Source organism: Octopus sinensis, linkage group LG24, assembly GCF_006345805.1.
Source record: "Octopus sinensis linkage group LG24, ASM634580v1, whole genome shotgun sequence".
Lineage (NCBI taxonomy): Eukaryota > Metazoa > Mollusca > Cephalopoda > Octopoda > Octopodidae > Octopus > Octopus sinensis.
Genome location: NC_043020.1, coordinates 3,397,724 through 3,418,533, shown reverse-complemented (window position 1 = coordinate 3,418,533; position 20,810 = coordinate 3,397,724). Strand labels below are relative to the sequence as shown.

Below are 20,810 nucleotides of genomic sequence, written 5' to 3'. Positions count from 1 at the left end.
ACTATATAACACTGGGTAACACAATTTTTGTTCTTGGGTAGCAACTGCTATTTCCTATTTGCTTACCTCTAGAAAGTAAGAAAAATGGTTAACAGTTCCTTTTGTTACATTTATTCAAAGCCCAAAGAATCCTTCTCAACACATGGCTATGATGCTCCCCAATCTAGCAATGACCAGTTCATCTTGTTTCCCGGAGTACCATAGCCCAGACTACAGCACCAGACAAGCCATTTTGGGTATTGCTTGAAGGAGGAATTTGATACTGCTTCCATAAGAGTTTCCCTGTTGACTCATTGCGGTTTCCTTCGTTAATATGAAGAGGATTTGAATGCAAAGCATAAAAGGATGGAAGAACTCAATACAGGGCATTTCTGCCTGTCAGAACTAAAAGACCAAGCGGTGACATTAAGGAACACAAAAGAAAGAATTTACTCTCGACATTCTTTATTATTTTTCTTATTATTTCCCAAATTTCGACAAAATATTCATGACAAACACAAAACATTTTTAAACAATAGGTTGTCATGTGAGATAGAGAGAGGGAAAAAGAGGGATCAACAAAACAGCAAATAAAAGCATTGACAGAGAGAGAGAGAGAGGGATAATAAAATCATTAGAATAAACAAAGTGAAAGAAGGGAAAAAGAGGAAAATATGTCTCAGAGCATTAATCAAAAAATAGTATTTAGAAAATAAAACAAAAACGAGTCAAAATAAAAAATTTTTTTTTTTCTTTTGTTTTCAAAGCCAGGAGAGAAAATTATTGGAAAATGAAATTTAATAATAAAAAATAAGTTGAGGAGACTTGAAATGTCTGGACGAAGAAGAAACAGCTTATTGGTGAACAACAAAAACATTACAATGTGAGGACAGAGTTTTGCAGGGTTAAAACCAAAAAAAACGTCAAACGTATGCGTTAGTGGGTGTAATTTATATTCTTTAGCTAAACAAACCAAAATTAAGCAGTAGCAAAATTAATTTTAAAATCTAGCTTTGTATGCATATGAGCTTGTGTGTGTGTGTGTGTGTGTGTGTGTGTGTGTGTGTGCACGTGCGTAAGGTGTACGCATTTGTGACTGTTCATTATAATAACAAACCAAAACAGCAGAAATCAAATCAAAAATAATCTTGGCATTTTTAGCTAATTAACTACTGGAAAAACATTTTAAAAAAACAAACAGTAATAATAACAACAATATTAATAATGAAATAACCCTTATGAATGCAAAATACCCAAGTACTACATGAACACTTTGGAATATTGTAGAAATTAAAAGAGCAAGACAGAAACCTTAGCTATAAAATCATTTAAATATCTTCGTCTAAGGTAAGTAAAGTTTGTCTATGAAATAGCAGAGGACAGACAGACAGATTCAGGTTTAAGCTTATTTATGTCTACAAGACAAAACTGCTTCTAACTGATGTAAGATAGATATACGTATTATATAGTCACAAACATTCAAAGAGACCAGGCAGAGTTGTGATATAAAAAAACAAAAAGGAAAAAAAAAATCTTATCTTTTGGTACTGCCAATAATTGGTTAGGAGGCTGAGCTTGTCTGAACTGAGAATTATTTATGAAAAAAATTGCTGTGATGACAGGGACAGGGGGGGAGGAAGAGGAGATGAATCAACTCTGACATCAACATCCAAAAAAATTCTAATTTAACCACAATCATGAAATTTGTAAATTCTGAAAAAATTGGAGGGTGGTGGGTCATCAAAATTGTAAATTCTGACAGATTGGAGAGGGTGGATGAGTCTGAATAGAGCAGGCAAAGGGGAATCAAAACATTCAAACCTGGCAGATTGGGGATGCTAGGTTCAATTCTGACTGGCCAAACTTGTCTGAATTTAACTTGGTAGCAATGTAAGCTGTGCAGGACTCAGATGCCAACAAAGAATCCGGTTCCTCAGACATGGTTAATAGAGAGTAGGAGAGGTAAAAGGGACAGCCCTTCTCTAGTAGTAAATATTTAAGTTAATTATGAATCTCCTGATAGATAGAGGGCAACTAAAACTTGACTAGCATTGACAAAACCCTACTGGGTGTATATAGACAAACAGGGCCGGGGATGAAGTTGTAATGAAATTAACACACCAGAACAAGCGCAAAACAAACGTTCACGAATCTACACATGCATGTATGTAGATATGCAAATGGATGTGTGTTGATGCATGTTTATGTATCACACACATAAAGACAATATCACAAGAAATAATGAGAGTGCTTTTAATCAGGAAGAGATTAACAATAGAATCAGTTATATTGAATACGTGTTCAGTAGTTGTTTGGTATCCCATGGTTGCACAAACGGGCAGCTGGCTGCACAGAGACGCGTTAACAAAATAATTCAGGATGGATTGGGAGTGCAGGGTTGGTTTGTTTCGGTGATGATGGAGCAAGGCGTTGCCTCCCACTGCTTTGTGCACATCCAAATCATTATTTAAATAAAGTAGCAGAGAAACCAGAAAATATGAACACATACACATACCGTGTCTCAAAACTAGTTAGAAAACTAATCTTAATTAATTAACGAAAATAATAATTAACAAAATGAAATCACAATCAAATAACAGACAGACTGTCAAGACAGCAAGCATGGATGGATACATGGATGGATGAAGTGTTTGGTGAAATTAAAAAGACAAAAAAAAAACCCTTTTTTTCTGGTTTTTAATTTTACATTCAAAGTAAAAAGAACAAAAGTTTAAGAGAGTTTAATTTAAGACAAGTTTGGCCAAGAAAGAATTGTGCCTGTTAACACAGTCTGCTACATTAAATTTCAATAATGTATTCTCGTGTGTCGAGACACAATAAATAGCAAGGACCAATGGCTTTAAGGTAAGACCCAAAATATAGCAACATGACAAATGCTGTTAAGTGACGGCCCAAACACCACCTTCCAGTAAAATTGCAAAAAGAAGTGCTGCCAACTGATACCTGGCCCAGCAAATGTGATGATGGTAGGGATAGAAACCAGGAAAAAAATTCTTCACAGAAGAACTCTTCACTCTGGGCAGTCAGTTGCTAATATTGCCAGATGCTGCACAAAGTTGTTGTTTTTGTATCTTCCTCTTTTTTTTTCTCTTTTGTGTGTGCTGCTCGCCTCCATCCCACATCAAAAATACTGCCACTTGCCGAGGATAGCATCTTTAATGGCATCTACGTACTGAGCTGGAACCCAGTATACCCAATAACGAGATGCTTCAGTGGTCCCAAGCTGAATTCCCTAAAAATTAAGAAAAAAAAAAAATATCATAATTTAAAAACACTAATATGTTAGAGAAAAACACTCAGCACAGGGGACAAAAAAGGTGTGTGAGGGGGGGACACTATAATAACGGTTTCTTAAATGTTTAGCATTTAACCCAGCCAAATCCGGTGAAAATATTCTACTAGTTTTATATTAAAACTGTCCAGATCTGGTCTCTCACACCTATTCTACAATGTCATTGTCAAAAAATCATATCAAAATCTTAAAACAATGAGATAATGCATGATTAATTCAAAACAATGTGAATATTATATATGCATTGCGTTTTAAAGAGTTTTCAGAATGCTGAAGGATTGGATAAATCTACAAACTGCATTTTCTGTTGTTTTGAAAAAAAGCCAACAAGGAAACCTCTATTTTAGGGGATGCCTCACACCCCTTGGGGATATGAGATGACATTTTAGGGGGTGTAGTAAACAAAAGTATAGACTTTATATTTTACATATTTCAGTGGGTGCAGAAAAACAGAGAACAGATAAACTTTATTGGAATTAATTTACAGAATAAAATAATTAATGAGTTCTTAAAAAGGGCTTCTACTAAGCACACCAAGAATTCCACATCTGTAGATGTAACCTCTAAGAGGTTCTGGCCAAGAGCTCTACTCTCATTCCACTAGCAGCAATATATTTCAGGTTCAATCCCACTGCATGGCATACCTAAAGTGTTTTCTATTTTAGTTCTGGGTCAACCAAAACTTTGCAAGTGGATCTGGCAGATGGAAACTGAAAGAAGCCAATCATATAAGTGGGTGCATGTGTGGGTGAGAGAGAGAGAGAGGGAGAGCAAAAGAGAGAGAGTTCTTATTTTCCTCACATTTGCTGGTTTGTAAACAATGGCTTCGACCAGTTCACCAAACAAAGCTTCTCAATATGTCCCGACCTGTCGCATGATCCCTGTTAGCACACAGTGTGGTTTGCTTCCAGTTTTCCACATAACCCTGTCTGGGCTGCTTGTCGCTTGAAAGACAGGGAGATTATAATTATAACCTTACACGGATACATGTGGTGGTGGTGGTAGTGGTGGGTGACAAGGAGGGCAATTTGGCCATAGAAAATTCTTCTCCAAAGTACTCTCATCTGACCCATGCAAGCATGCAAAAGTAGATGTTAAAACAATGATGATGACGACGACCATATATCTAGGTTCAGCTTGCTGTTGCCAATCAAAGCACAATCTGGGAATCCCCTGAATCCACAGCAGACCCTTGGACCGCTCTCAACAAGTTCCATGTTTTGACAGTCATAAGAAGCAGAAAAATGTAATTAATTTTACTAATTACAATTTATTTCTTAATTGCATTTGCATTTTATGCAGCAAGTCAAAAGCTTATAATTTTAATTCAATTTATTCATCCACAACACTGTGTTGTGGGAGTTCAAGTAAAAACAAAAAAAATAGTTATTAACCCTCCAGTGTTTGATCTGGGCCAAACATTCAATCCATTTTATGTTTAGACTGGCCAGCTCCAGCTTCTCCTACCTGCCCTACAATGTCATTCTAAAAATATACAAACACTCCATTGAAATGTTGAAGCTACAAGATAATGAATGATTAATACAAATCAATGTGAATAAGTATTTAATTTGACAGAATGCTAAAGGGTTAGATTGAGTTTTGAAGGTGAAAAAATTAAGTGTTGTGGGAAGAAAAGGTTGCTTGACCTACACGAAATAGCAGCCAAAACACACTTTACCATTTTAAAAGGGGACATATTAGATAATGTAGTCTAAAATATCCCTAAAAAGATATGATTACAGTGCAACACTTTTTTAATCATAGTTCTGCTTGATCAAAATTAACCTGGGATTAAAACACAATCACCCTGAGTTTTTAAGGACTGAGACACTTGAGTTTTGGCACTCCTACTTTCCCACATATCTACCGGACCCACCTCCCAGCCACCCCAATTCCTCTCACCATCATTTTGTTAAATGATGATGAAAAATAGAAAGTGCATGGCCCAATTTACTCTTTTGCATGTGTATGGAAAGAGAGGTACTAAAACAATGATGATATATGTGGGTGTGTAGATATGTACATATATGTGTGTATATTTGTACACACACACACACACACACAAGTGAATATACACACTGCCAAAATGAACTCCTTGCAGGTCAGGTTAAGGCACTTAACGACGTGGAATGCAGCTCAAGGTTAATAAAAACAACATTTGAGAGAGAAAGATTTAAAAAAGACCCTATCTTCTTCCACACCACAAAACTACTTGTTTAGAATTTGCTCAGAATCACCAGACCTGGGATGTTCACAACTGGAAGAAAGTTTTATTCTCAAATGAGATATTCCACTGGAGACTTTTTCAACGAGGCACAGTGGTGGAAACTGTATCATGGTGTCGGGTGTTTTCATGTACAGAGGAACCATGGAACTTCAGGTTGTGCAGGAGCATCAAACAGCAACTGGCTAAGTTGGCATGTTGGAGCAGGCATCGCTTTTGACTGAAGGCCCTTTTGTGGAAAAGACCGGATTTAACAGGATAATTCTACAATCCATAATGCTCACAAGCCAAAGGATTTCTTCAGAACAAATAATGTTTATTTCTTGAATAATCCTCCAAGTTCCCCTGACCTAAGCCCCATTGATAATCTTTGGAGATGGATGGCAAGAGACGTTTACAAAAATGGAATGCAATTTGAGACTGCGGATGCTCTTTGCTGGGCAGTGACATTCGGGACAACCACCTGCAAACATTTGTGTCAAGTATGCCACAGAAAATTCCTCAAGTTATTCACAGGAATGGTGAAGCTAATAACTAGGTAAAAAATAAGAGAATACACGTACCATTATATGATAATCTTCATGTCCTTCTAGAGCTTCTGTGACAACAGCTTTAATGGTATTCATGGGAATTTTATCAGTTCTTTCTGGAAGAAAAAAGTCACTACACAGAGTTAGATAATTTGGAATCATTCTGCACTACAATTGAACTTATCCATAAATTATTCAATTAAAACAGATTACGAAATTACTCCAAACTGGTTACTAAAAGTCCACAGATTTGAATAGTGCATTTATAATGCAAGAAATTCAATACACAAACATCAGAATCAAAATTGGATGCTAGCATTATACTAGAATGTAAAAAAACAGACAACAGGATAAAAGTGTATATCACTAATTTTTAGGTACAAAATGTTGGGTTACATTATATTTGAGACAATACTGTACTCAAGTGAATACAGTATCTGGGGGGGGGGGGGGGAATGAGTTGTAATGTTTGGAGCAAAGTAACAAATGGTGCTACTGTTCACCACGACATGAAAATAAATACACAAACAGGTTCAGTAAACTTATTTTGCCAGTGCTATACTGATCATTTGGAATTTCTCCCTCTGAATGAGGGCTTTTGTTCAAAATATTACACACTAGCTACTATATACATGTACCATTAATGCACATATCTATGAGACAAGTGTACATTTTTGGATATGTATGCACAAAGTATCATTGCAAATATGTACATCCTAACATACAAACCACACACAAACACAAGCATATCCAAAACATTTACAAATTCAAACACATAATACTGTCTCACACACAGTTCTAACAAACTGTACATGCCAACAAGGAAGAGGCTAAAAAGTGGCTTAACTAGCTAGAAATAGCAGCCAAATATCCATCAAAATCACACCCTTAAAAAATTAAAACAAAATTTTAAAAAATACTGTGGCTGAAATATTTTCAGATAGGTTTGAACAACTGGGGACTAATCAATGACTGTTACCAATCCATTGCTGTACCTAGTTTAAAAAAATACATACCTTTTGTACCTATCCATAACTGATCAAGTTCTAATTTAAAGGTAAGCCGTACTTTGCCGCCAGACTTATTGTACATTCCGGAAATTGGTTGAGAAGGCAGTGGATATTTCTTGCCCTGAAAGCCTGGCAGCACATCCTCAGGCTTATTGTATTTCTCCAATACTTTTTTATGTACCTGTCATAGAAACAAGATAAATCAATAAGACGAATATTCAGAAAATAATTCAAAAGAATTTTGAGCATTGCCCTTCCTTTCCCACTCCAGCTTACATTTTGTCTGTTGTGTGTGTATGTGTGTGTGTGTATATATACATATATATATATATATATATATATATATCACGTGACCGACCAGACCATCAAATGTTGTTACACATCGCTGGTCACAATGCGTTTGCATTGTTTTAGCCTCCGAATGACGCCACCCCGCTGGCTAAGTGAGCAGGCCAACAGAAGAAACAGTGGTGAAGGGGTACAGCAGGGATCGCCACCCCCTACCGGAGCGTCGTGGAGCTGTTAGGTGTTTTCGCTCAATAAACATTCACAACGCCCTGTCTGGGAATCGAAACCGCGATCCTGCGACTGCGAGTCTGCTGCCCTAACCACTGGGCCATTGCGCCTCCACACACACACATATATATATATATATATATATGTACACACACACAGACATATATATGGGTTAGTTGAGTTAGAGGTTAAAATAACTGTCTATGGATAGCAGTGTCCATTACACTACCCATATATTACCTATATTAAACCATTGGCATACATATGCAAACATATTATGTTCGTAAGTTATAAGACAAGGGTAAACCTGGGTTTATCAAGAACCAAAATTTAAAGAAAACTGGAAATGGAGAACTACTGACTAACAACAATTGACTTACATCAATTATTATTTACTACTCCAATGCAAACAGACTGCATCCCATCTAACAGCTGTTTCTGCCTCCAATGTTATATGATATTGCCATTGATATTCAAAATATGTACAAATATTAATCATATTTGGTAATAAAACCAATCTGAAACAACGAGCTTCATCAGAGTGAAGAATAAATAAATAAAGAAGATAGAGATATGTGTGTATATATATACATATATATATATATATATATATATATATATCACGTGACCGACCAGACCATCAAATGTTGTTACACATCGCTGGTCACAATGCGTTTGCATTGTTTTAGCCTCCGAATGACGCCACCCCGCTGGCTAAGTGAGCAGGCCAACAGAAGAAACAGTGGTGAAGGGGTACAGCAGGGATCGCCACCCCCTACCGGAGCGTCGTGGAGCTGTTAGGTGTTTTCGCTCAATAAACATTCACAACGCCCTGTCTGGGAATCGAAACCGCGATCCTGCGACTGCGAGTCTGCTGCCCTAACCACTGGGCCATTGCGCCTCCACACACACATATATATATATATATATATATGTACACACACACAGACATATATATGGGTTAGTTGAGTTAGAGGTTAAAATAACTGTCTATGGGATAGCAGTGTCCATTACACTACCCATATATTACCTATATTAAACCATTGGCATACATATGCAAACATATTATGTTCGTAAGTTATAAGACAAGGGTAAACCTGGGTTTATCAAGAACCAAAATTTAAAGAAAACTGGAAATGGAGAACTACTGACTAACAACAATTGACTTACATCAATTATTATTTACTACTCCAATGCAAACAGACTGCATCCCATCTAACAGCTGTTTCTGCCTCCAATGTTATATGATATTGCCATTGATATTCAAAATATGTACAAATATTAATCATATTTGGTAATAAAACCAATCTGAAACAACGAGCTTCATCAGAGTGAAGAATAAATAAATAAAGAAGATAGAGATATGTGTGTATATATATATACATGTATAAACACATATACATATATATATATACATATATATATGTATATATATATAATATATATATATATAATATATATATATATGTATGTATATATACATATATATATATATGTATATATATATAATATATATATATATGTATGTATATATACATATATATATACATACATTCATGCACATATATACAAACACATCATCATCATCGTTTAACGTCCGCTTTCCATGCTAGCATGGGTTGAACGATTTGACTGAGGTCTGGCGAACCAGATGGCCGCACCAGGCTCCAATCTGATCTGGCAGAGTTTCTACAGCTGGATGCCCTTCCTAACGCCAACCACTCCGAGAGTGTAGTGGGTGCTTTTACGTGCCACCAGCACAAGGGCCAGTCAGGCAGTACTGGCAACCGCTATGCTCAAATGGTGCTTTTTATGTGCCACCTGCACAGGAGCCAGTCCAGCGGCACTGGCAACGACCTCGCACGAATGTTTTTTTCAGGTGCCAGTAAGGCAACGCTGGTAATGATCACACTCTAGTAGTGCTTTTTACGTGCCATCAGCACGGAAGCCAGTTTGTTGCTCTGGCAACGGTCACGCTCGGATGGTACTCTTAGCGCTCCACTAGCACGGATGACAGTCATTGAACTTGAATTCGATTTCACTTGCCTCAACAGGTCTTCGTAAGCAGAGTTTAGTGTCCAATGAAGGAAAGGTACGCATAAGTGGGCGTATAATCAAATTATAAGGGAGGACAGCAGTTTAAGAAATCTTACCTTTTGTTGAGATAAAGGCTCTTTTGAAGTGGCAGCCTCTTTGGTTTCATCTTTATCTTCCCCTGTGGGAGTACTCACAGAAAGAACATCAGTTAAAGTGGAACCAACCACAAGCATTTTGGCACCTTTGGTCACTTTCAGCTCCCTCAATGTCATATCGTCTCTTGCTAAACCTGATGGTTTTTGTTTTTTGTTTGTGTTTGGTGACAGAAGAAAGAGAAAAATTAAATCCTTATTTACAAAATTTAAACATTGAGGTTTATTTTGACAGAATCTACGGAAAATGCACAAATTAAATATATATGCAAAATATAGCACGTAACAAAATTATCAAAGGTTTACTCAGAAGGTACAAACTATCTATGACCCATACAGCTTTAACCCTTTAGCGTTCAGGTTATTCTATCAAACATAATGCCTATTGATTCCCATTGATTTGAATTAATCATGCATTATCTCATATCTTCAAGATCTTGATGGTGTAATTACTTAATGTAGAATAACATTGTAGGGTAGGTGTGAGAGCCTGGATCTGGTCAGTTTGAACATAAAACAGATTAACTATTTTGGCCAGTTTAAATACTAAAGGGTTAAGGTATCGCAAAAAGGCCTGGTTGGAAGACCAACCTTCCTTCCTTCTTTTACAAGGCTTAGAAAAACTGAAGGACCCCTGCAATTAGTATGTGAATCTGAGAGGGGGATATGTCCAATAAAATCATAATTAACTGATCCTCCTGCATTTTCTTTTACCCAAAACCAGGAACTTTTCAGCCCCACCCCCTCATACACACATACTTTTCCCAGAAGCCATACTTCTTTACACATCTAAACAAATCCATTTCTCACAGCACACAGTTTAATGAAATAATTTTAAATACCTTTAAACATAATTTTTTGCATGGTAGCAGGAACACCTGGAATAAGAGAAGGGGAAAAAAACAGTTAAGTGAAAAACAGAAGAGAATCTAACTGGTCTGCTGGTGACAACTGAAACCAATGGTCAGAGAAAGAGAGAGATAGGTTAAAAATTGGGAGTAACTGAGGTGACAAACTATGTTGTTGTTGTTGTTTAGGTTCTAGTCGGCTCTAATTGAGAAAACCATAACCACTGCATCCTTTATTGCTCTGTACCAGACATCTGCCACTCCCTCCATTCACTCCTGACACCCCTGCCCCGGTCATTCCTACCCACCTCATACCTCATCACCACTTACAAACTTTCCAGTTCCTCCATCTCTTCCAAAATGTGAGAAGTTATATAGCTCCTCTTCAGCAAGAAACCAGTTCTGCTCTGGCCCTTTATCTCTCCCTAATCCTTATTCTCTTAACACGAAGTTCCTCTTCCCAAACTCTAGGTTTGTAGTCAAGCAAGTTGCATGAGAACTTCACTAGTGCTGTTAGTAAAAAAAAAAAAAGCACCCAGTGGACGTTGTGTGTAAAGTGGACAGCATTCCGAAGGACATCCAGTTATAGAAACCATGTCAAAGCAGACACTAGAGCATGATGCAGTCCTTGGGCTAACTGAATCCTGTTTAAACCATCCAACCCAAGTCAGTATGGGACACGGACATTAACAGATGAGGAATATGATAGTCCAGTCAGTACCTTTTTGATTTTACTCTGCCTTTAATCATTTTGGGGTCAATAAAATGATGGCAGTAGTGAGTGTGAGGAATGTCACAAATGGAAAAATGCTTAACAACCCAGGCCCATATATAATGGACTCAAACCCTATTTTTTGGTATAATATTAACTTTTTAGCAAACTTCCAAAGTTTGTGCTTCATTTTGCCTAGGACAAGCAATCTCCACCAACACCCATTAGACATTTGAGGGAACTGGAGTTCTGTGCTGGCATCTGTCCATCTCAAAAGACAATGGAGTCTGCACTACTGGCCAGTAAATGCTCCAGGACATAAGTCTGGGTTAGGTATATGGAGGTCCTAAGTCACCCAGGTGCTAGAATCTCCCTCACAACCATGCTAGTGTGATCCAAAGGAGTTGCTGGATTAGTGTCAAGTCAAGCCCAAGGGAGGCAGGTAGTTAAAAGTCAACTAGAAATAATTTATACATTGAATAAAATACAATTTTAGTTAAGTTTATTTTAATGATACAAGGGAAATAACTCAAGACACATTTTCCTCATATCAGATCTCTTCAGCGAAGCATAAACTTCTCTCCCAAATACATTCAGCTGATTTGACAGAGAATTAAATACCTTACAGAATATATTCCAACTCTCTGCATTCTGAGTTCAAATCCTGCTGAGTCATACTTTGCTTTTAATCATTTTGGGGTCAATAAAATATTATAGAACTGCTAAAGCATCAAACAAAGATGCCTTTTGGTATTTATTCCAACTCTTTGCATCTGGAGTTTTTTGCGTGGTCCCCAGTTAAGATTACTACTTTGTCTTTAGCAGAATTCCATCTTAATGCAAGCATTTGGGTGAAGTTTCCAGTTTGAGAACATCCTCTCACTAGTCTCAGAGGCTCTACAAAAATAAACAGTAATGGGTGCTGCCCCTCCCTCTCTGACTAAACAGTGAGAAGAGAAGAAAGAGTTCACTAGTGTGTAAAAAAACTGGCCTATTTTAGAGAATAAATCACTCAGACACCAGCTGTACAAAGTGCTGCAAATATAGTATGCAGATGGATGATATAGGTATTGGTTTCAAATTTTGGCACAAGGCCAGCAATTTCCTCGGAGGAATTAAGTCAATTACATTGATCCCCCAGTGTTTGACTGGTACTTATTTTATCAACCCCAAAAGGATGAAAGGCAAAGTCAACCCCAGTGACATCTGAATTCAGAAAGTAAAAGACAGACAAAATGCCACTGAACGAACAATTCTGCCAGGTTGGTGCCTTATGGAGGATATATATTGAGAGAGAGAGAGAGGAGAGAGAGAGAGAGAGAGAGAGAGAGAGAGTTAGGTACTGAGATGAATTAGTCTGTGAATATGATTAGGCTTTATAGAATAGGGAAATAACATGCAAAGTGGCAAGGATTAAATGGATATTTTATTAAATGATATTCTTAATTTGCAATAACATGAAAAATTGTCAGTGTTGGCAAACATCATTTGTGGGCCAAAATGCCATTTAGAATAATGCTTAGACAGGAATGTAATTATACATCAATGTGAATGTATTGGGAGGCATGGATGGATGCATGATTACATATAAGGGGATGATGAGTTTGGGGACAAAATACCATTTAGAAAATGCATGGACAGGAATGACAATAATAATCAGAATTGAATTTTGATCACCACCTGGTGGTAGATCACAGAAACTCAGCTCCTGGCTTCGTTCTTGTTTCATGTTTCAACGGCTGAGTCTACTTTCTAAGAGCAAATATTGGGAAGAACCTACAATAACCAAACAGGTAACATTGCCAGGATCTTAGTGGCAGACATTTGTATCATTGCATGTGTGTGTGTAGCATTTTTTATGTGACACTCATCAAACGTCACAGACTGAGAAGTAACAATAAATAAGAAATGATGAAAATAAAGAAATTGCAACAAATACAGCAAAAGATGTGCATGACCAAAAGACAATTTATAAGAAGCCCTCAGGAACTTACCAATAATTTTTTCAATGCCGGTCTTCACTTGGCTGATTGTTTTATCCAAATCGAACTCAACATCAAATTTCTGTTTATTAAATACTACTTTAAACGGTACGCATTCCTTTGGGGTATCCACAGTACTGCAATTTGGGGTTTCTGCAGAGAAGAAAACAAAAGGCAAATACTATCTCAAGCTACACATTTTAGAGATGGGACAAATGATTAGTCTTGGGTCAATCGTAATTGAGAGAAACCAAATGACAAGGATTCCAAGTGGAACCATTCCCTGTCTTTCACTCGGAACACAACAGATCTAGGATTACATTAATCAACATGTCCCGACAATCTTTTTAAGATGGCAGTGTGTACTTTGAGGGAGGAGATTTGGTGAATCCTGCAATAGGTCAGGTGACAACATAAAACACACAATAAAGGCTAAAAGTTAAAAAACAAAATCATTAGAAAATATCAAGAGGTTAAATTTTTACAAATTTTTCATAAAATTTCCTTGGTCAAGTACATAATCTATACATATAAATTTAACATGGGCAATTCTTTCTTGTTTTGGGAGTCACACACACACACACACACACACACATATATATTGTTTTACTTAGGGATGGCCATATTTTGCCAATTAAACACATGCACTGTGTTTAATTGGCAAACTATGACCACCCTGCCCAAGTAATAACAATATCTGTTTCAACCTACAATTTCACATCAATAATCTTGCAAAACAAATACATAAACACACACACAGAGTCTGAGATGAAATCACATTACATTCACTACTAGAATTTCAGTGAAATAAAGTACCAGTAATACACGTGTGTCAATATTAATTCAACTGTTTATTCCTTAAAGAAAAAGTAGTTTGACTATTTAAAAATAAACTGATATTTAAGATCTTCCTAGTAAAAAAAAAAAACACTAAGTTTGGAAAGAGAAGAACAAGAAGTGTTTAAACCCTTTTGAGATCCTTATAAAATGGGGGGAAATTGACTGAAGTTAGACATTGATCCGTTTCAGGCTTAGGATTGTAGAAAGACTGGATCCAAATGTTTATCTGATTTATAAGCAATAGGTTTACCTGGATCAAGCTTCACAGACATGTGGCAGAAAGGATTTCAGTCAAGATCCTCCAAGCTTATAGCATGTGGAAAAACTTTGTTATGCAGATACCATTTTTTTAAAGATGATAAGGTGTGATTTGAAGCTATTTAGGTATTTCTAGCAGGTCAAATGATTTCAGAGATAAGCCCCCACATCAGGTTGTAATGTGAAGAAGTATTTGAAGAATGGAACAGAATAAAACACAAGAGATGAGAAGAGAGAGAGACAGAAAGACTGCTCTTAATTATTTTAATTAAATATTCAAGATAAGTATTAATTCCTGGTTGAAGCCTTTCCTCAATAAAATCCTCTCCAAAAATCTGGCTTCTTGGTTCTTATGTAAAAAACATTCTAATCACAGACATTACATGTATGTTGGTTTGTAGAATAGTTACACATATCCCGAGGTATTGTAAGACACTAAAAAGGTTGGTGCCAGGAAGGGCATCTGGCCATGAAACACTGCCTTAAGTCCCATGCAAGCATGAAAAAGGATTATGATGAAGATTAAGCCACTGTAATCAGCTGAGCATACAACCCTGTCTCTATCACAAATAATGGTTTTAAAAACTGGGAAATAATTTACAATAAACCATCTCTGACCTTGTTGCAGCTTTATTTATTAACAGGGTACAACTGAGAGCTGCAGACAAAATGTGAATCAGAAAACCCAAACCAATTTGGAACATACAAAAAAGTACATCATTTGTACTTTTGTATTAATGTAGATACTGGTCTAGCTAGGCATGCTGGGACAATGCCAAGTCATTGTAAGCGTACTAGCTCCATATATATAATGTATATAGAACATCAGATTAGTAAGCTGGTTGAGTGCCAGCTAATTAGTAAAGGAGCTGATAGTTCATGTTCACAAGAACAGTGGCATGCTGTGACAAAGTGAAGACATTTCATCTCTAAATAATTTTTTTTTTTTAAATCAATCCACTTAGCTGCAAATGGATCACATGAAAATGTTACAGGTCATCAATGAATACACTTGCTTTGTTTCCAATACTGACATTTGAGTCCATCTGTCCAACCACAGTTAAGGCAACCCAATATATTGGTTCTAAATGATGCAGAACTCATTCCATTGGAAACAAAATGGTTTAAGCACTGACAGTGATTAAACATTTAGTAAGTGATCGAGTATAAATAATGAGTAGAATCACTGAAACCATTGAAGGTAGAGACAACCTGTGGTCACAGTCCAATAACTACATTTTTATATACATAAACTTACTTGGAAATGGATGCGTGGCATTCAATCAAATCATATATATATATACCCGTGCCAGTGACATCACCCATGCTGGTGACACGTAAAAAGCACCGTCCAAATGTAGCAGATGCCAGTGCTGCCTGACTGGTGTTCGTGTTGGTGACACGTAAAAGCACCAACCGATCGTGGCCGTTTGCCAGCCTGCTCTGGCCCCTGTACCGGTGGCACGTAAAAAACACCCACTACACTCACGGAGTGGTTGGCATTAGGAAGGGCATCCAACTGTAGAAACACTGCCAGATCAGACTGGAGCTTGGTGCAGCCTCCTGACTTCCCAGACCCCAATCGAACCATCCAACCCATGCTAGCATGGAAAACGGACGTATGATGATGATATATATATATGCATATATGGGCACAGGACGTCACAAAACATAACATGAAATACGAAAATAAAATTGGGTACGCAAACAACGAGAGAAACAACTGGAAGACAAGACAAGTAACGTAAAAGACGACCCTTCATCAGTTGTCGTCTGTCCTTCTACTCCCCGTTTCAAGCACTGAACGACAATGCTTGAAACAATTGGTGTGCTGGACTCAAATTGCTGTTTCTGCAAAGCTTTAAAATTACTCCACAAATGTTTTGTTAATGCTGCACTTGCCCATATCACCTGTTCCAACGTAACTGTTATATATTGGACCGTTAGCTCCTACACGCATTTTTTCTCTCCTTGTTTCTTTTCTATGTATCTTTCTGTTGAAGAGCGTAGGCTCGAAACGTAAAAGACTTGTTTTATTTTTATTCCTGAGCACCATACTAATACAATTGTTTGTTTGTACTCCACCTGCTTTCGTCTTTTGTTTATTTTCGTAAATCTTCCCGTTGTATATATATATATATATATATATATATATATATATATATATATATATGGGTGTGTGTGATTGTGTATAGAAGAATATATTAATAAAAAGAATTCCAACCTTGTCTGATTTTCACGTTTTATTTACAATCTTATAATGATATATTATAAGATAATATATTATAATTGAATAAAATAAAATGAAATAGTAGAATGTTAAATGTTCATTCTGATTGAACTAGTACTTTCATGCATTGAATTCTGCAATCTTCAGGTTCATGTAGTAGTGGTGACAGTCATGCTTCACAAGTTTTTGTGAAGCATGACTGTCAACACTACATGAACCTGAAGATTGCAGAATTCAATGCATGAAAGTACTAGTTCAATCAGAATGAACATTTAACATTCTACTATTTCATTTTATTTTATTTTATTATATTATCTTATATTATATCATTATAAAATTATAAATAAAACGTGAAAATCAGACAAGGTTGGAATTCCTTTTATTAATATATATATATATATATATGTATATATATATATACAAGCTATGCCATTTGCCATTTTAATCCTGACCAATGCCAGGTATCTCTGCTAGTGTATGTATGTATGTATGTATATATATATAATGTAAAGTTTCATGAAGGTGTGTGTTAGCAATGGTTGGTATATTTGAACATCTGCGACAAGAGATGCAGAAAGGAAAGAAAGGAAGAAGAAAAGCCCCACCCACTGACCTGTTGTTGGTTGAGCATCTTTCTCCGTTATTTCCACGTCATTCGGCAATGAATCGTTGACATCAGCTGAACATTCAAACTGTTCATTTTCCATTTTTAATGCACTCAGTTCAGAATTTTCTATGAAAATGAAAATGAAAAATAAACAATCAATAGTTGTTAAAAACAAAATATATAAAATTTTTTTTAAATAAATACAAAATTGCCATATGGACCTTGATTGAGAACTGCCACTCTCAAAGATCATTTGACCTGCTAGAAATAGCAGCCACACCTCTTTCAAGTCACTCCCTACCATGTTGGAACAAATAGAAGACACACTGAATATCGTCCTAAATACATTATCATCGTTCTAATGTCCATCCCTGCAGGGGTTGGACAAATTTATCAAGGGAAGTTTTCTAAGGCTGGATGGCCCTTTCTGTCACCAATCCATAACCTGTTTGCATGGAATGTAATATTTCCCCCATGGCCAGACATATTTTCACAGAATATTGGAAATGAATGATGCTGCTTGAATGACAATCATTTACAACAATTAAGGGATGTCAAGGTAAGGTGAAACGAACACTCACACATTTATACTCACTGGCATCCATTTATACAGGGGGTTGGGGTTAAATTTGACACTTTGCATAAAAGGATAGGAAAACAATATCCCATCCAAAAATAAAAGTATTTAAAAAAATTTTTTAAATATCAACCAGATTAGGGCAGGACGATAATGGTTTACTCAAAGTGACTGCCCTCAGCTTCCACATGGCTCTGGAACCTGGCACAAGCATTCCTCACTGTGTCCCTGGGAAGATCTTCAAACACTTCCTTGACCTTCACGACAAGCTTGGCCTTAGTGTTACATACAGAGCAGTTAATGTCTTTCTCAACCATGCCTCTCAGAGTAATCCAAAGGATTGCAATCCGAGGAATTAGGAGGCCAGAAATTGGGGCTGGTGAAGTCACAGAAATTCTCTGACAACCATGTCTGATGATTTCCGGAGGTAAGGTAAGGAGCCAAATCCTGCTGCCACACACATGGCCTTACAGTAGCAACCCTCTCCTGCCAGGGTTTCACTACAGTCTCCAGCAGCTTCCCATAGCCATCTGAATTGAGCCTAAGGACCTGTTCCTGCAGTTGTTGGATGGATTCCAGCATGTGGACACCAGTCAGAACAACAGCTGTGTCCCTTCCTGTTGGCCATGGCTGGGTAGTCTCCAGTGCAGCTATCCATGTCACTTCTTACAGCCTTTATAATGGTCACAGAGCATTGAGCAGCCGTCATGGTGTCTGCGTTTTGAGACCCAGCATCAATCATCAGGACACGGGTAACTCTTTTCCAATATTCAGTTCTCTATGTCAGCTTTTTCTCTTAACTACAACTTTGATCTTTACACTTTCCAACATTGTTGACTGTCCACCAAACAGATCAAGTGGTTCCTGAAAAAAAGAGACATAAAAGGAAAATCATCAAATTTAACCCCAAAACCCTTACAAAACGACATCAAAGAATTCATAAGTCAGAAAAATATGCACTCAACAGGGTGGATATATTAATCAAAGGATACAGTATAATAGATCCATTTCAGCCAATCTTACCGATTTGTTTTAGACTGGGTACTAAATATTAGATAACAGGATGGTTAAGCAACACCACTTGGGAAGCAAACTCACAGCTGTGTCTGTGCCTGAACAAATGTTTTTGTTTGCTGCTATTGTTTAGCTCTTAACCAGAGTTGATTTGGGACTCAACAACAATGAACTCAGTCTACGAAATTTAAGTAATTCATTGTATTTCTTTGCATAATTGTTATCTAAGCATTTGCCTGTTGGGTTTGTTTACTGATGTCTTTTAGGACCATATTATAATGTAGCAAGCACGACTTTTATGTTTGTGTATCTTTCTGCAATACAGAGAGATTCATGGGTCAAAGAGAGCATGGATAATTCATAGTGGATCTTATGTGATGATTGTTGTTGCTGTTGTCTAGCAACATATAATCCAAAGACATTCAAACCATGATCATCCTTTTTTTTTTCCATCTAAGATGATATTATGCTCTCTTTTCTGTTTTATTATTTGCCTGTTTTAGTCATTAGACTGCAGTCATTTTGGCTTCTTTTGCTGAACCACTAAGTCAGAGACATAAACACACCAACCAGCTGTCGAGTGGTGGTGAGAAACAAACACAGACACGAAGACACACATTTTTGACAGGCTTCTTTCAGTTTCTGTTCACCAAATCCACAGACAAGGCCTGGCTGGTCCAGGGTTATAGAAGAAATTTGCTCAAGGAGTCATGCAGTGGGACTGAACCCAGAAGAATGCGATTGGGCAGCGAACTTTTTACCATATAGCCACACCTGTGCCTGTGTGACCCTTTTTGTTTTAAGATGGAAGGACATGAAATGAGAGAGCTTTGGCAGCTGTTTTGAGCAAGTTAGAAGCTCCAACAAGTTGTTTGCCAGGAAGAAATCTAAAAATGGCAGAGTTTCTGTGAACAACTTAGGAATTGCCAATGAGAGAACTGCATGCTTTTTCCAGGCAAAAGTGATGGCCTTAATCTGTTTAACCATATGCCTGGTCTTAGGCACCTTTAGCCAGATTTCAAGTCTGAGTATAACTTCCGTTCACTAGCCTTAGTGATCCTGAAAAAGGGTCATGAATATTGCCCCCCTCCTCCCTTCTGACTAAAGCATAATGAAAAAAAAATTTTAATATGCACTTCTCTATCATTTCCAAAACAAAGCTGGAATCCATGCAAAACCATATAAAGGGCACTTTACGTTCATTTAGGCTAAACTGTAGTTTCGGTTTGTTGTTAAAATCCCCGTATTTTTTTGTGGGGTAGGGGGTTATTTATTATTTTTTTTTTAATATTCGTCATCTCCGACATGTAAAACCTAGAAATCAGAATAAACATTTTCAGAAAAATGCATTTTTTATGGTGAGATGCGATTCTGCATTAGCCCCCATTGCGGACTTACGAAAGAACATATGGACTTATCGATAAGTGGATTTTCTTTCTTTTTTCAAAAAAAGGAAAAAGAAAGAAAAAATTGTGGTAATCTTTAAAGAAAATTATCAATAAGTCCTTTTGTTTGGTGTCAACAGTTCGCCGGCGTTAAAATGTCTTTCAGAAATTTATCAAAGTCGAGCTTAAAAACCACAAAGCTTTAGAGAAAACCATCAAGATTTTTTTATCTGGCTTTCTAGATAAAATAAAATTATGATACACTGAAAATAGGCCTCAGAAATTTAAGACACTAAAAGTTGCGAAATTAGTCCTGAAATATTAAGGATTTTCTTCTTTTTTTTAATACATAAAGAACTCCGTTCACGGGATCTTCAATCAAAATAATTATTAACGATAAAATTGCTTCTAATTGCCATAAGAAAAACAATTAAGTCAATCATGCAAATATTGAAATGCAAGTGAGCCCTGCAAGAACAGATTTATAATTAAAGCATTCTACCCGTGACCACCCTGTCCTTTCGCCTTGTGCTTTCCCCTTTTAATTAAGGAAATTAAGTTGGTGATTCTTAGCAGGTCGGGTGATCACGAAT

At 36.8% G+C, this 20,810-nt stretch overlaps 1 protein-coding gene across 2 annotated transcripts in view; it reads right to left on the bottom strand.

Moving 5' to 3' along the window:
• Positions 1-427: 427 nt before the first annotated feature.
• Positions 428-20,810, bottom strand: part of LOC115223816 (ubiquitin domain-containing protein UBFD1) — a 22,463-nt gene continuing 2,080 nt past the window's right edge. The window contains exons 2-9 of one of the 2 annotated variants that reach the window (XR_003882836.2): positions 17,248-17,367; positions 13,319-13,459; positions 10,607-10,642; positions 9,729-9,901; positions 7,066-7,240; positions 6,083-6,165; positions 4,094-4,236; positions 428-3,232 (exon numbers count right to left, since the gene is read on the bottom strand). Coding sequence is in view for 1 of the 2 variants with exons in the window: in XM_029794487.2 (XP_029650347.1) it covers positions 3,122-3,232; positions 6,083-6,165; positions 7,066-7,240; positions 9,729-9,901; positions 10,607-10,642; positions 13,319-13,459; positions 17,248-17,367 (839 nt within the window). In the remaining variant the exon portion in view is untranslated. The remainder of the gene's footprint in view (positions 3,233-4,093; positions 4,237-6,082; positions 6,166-7,065; positions 7,241-9,728; positions 9,902-10,606; positions 10,643-13,318; positions 13,460-17,247; positions 17,368-20,810) is intronic. The other variant, XM_029794487.2, reaches the window with a different exon arrangement.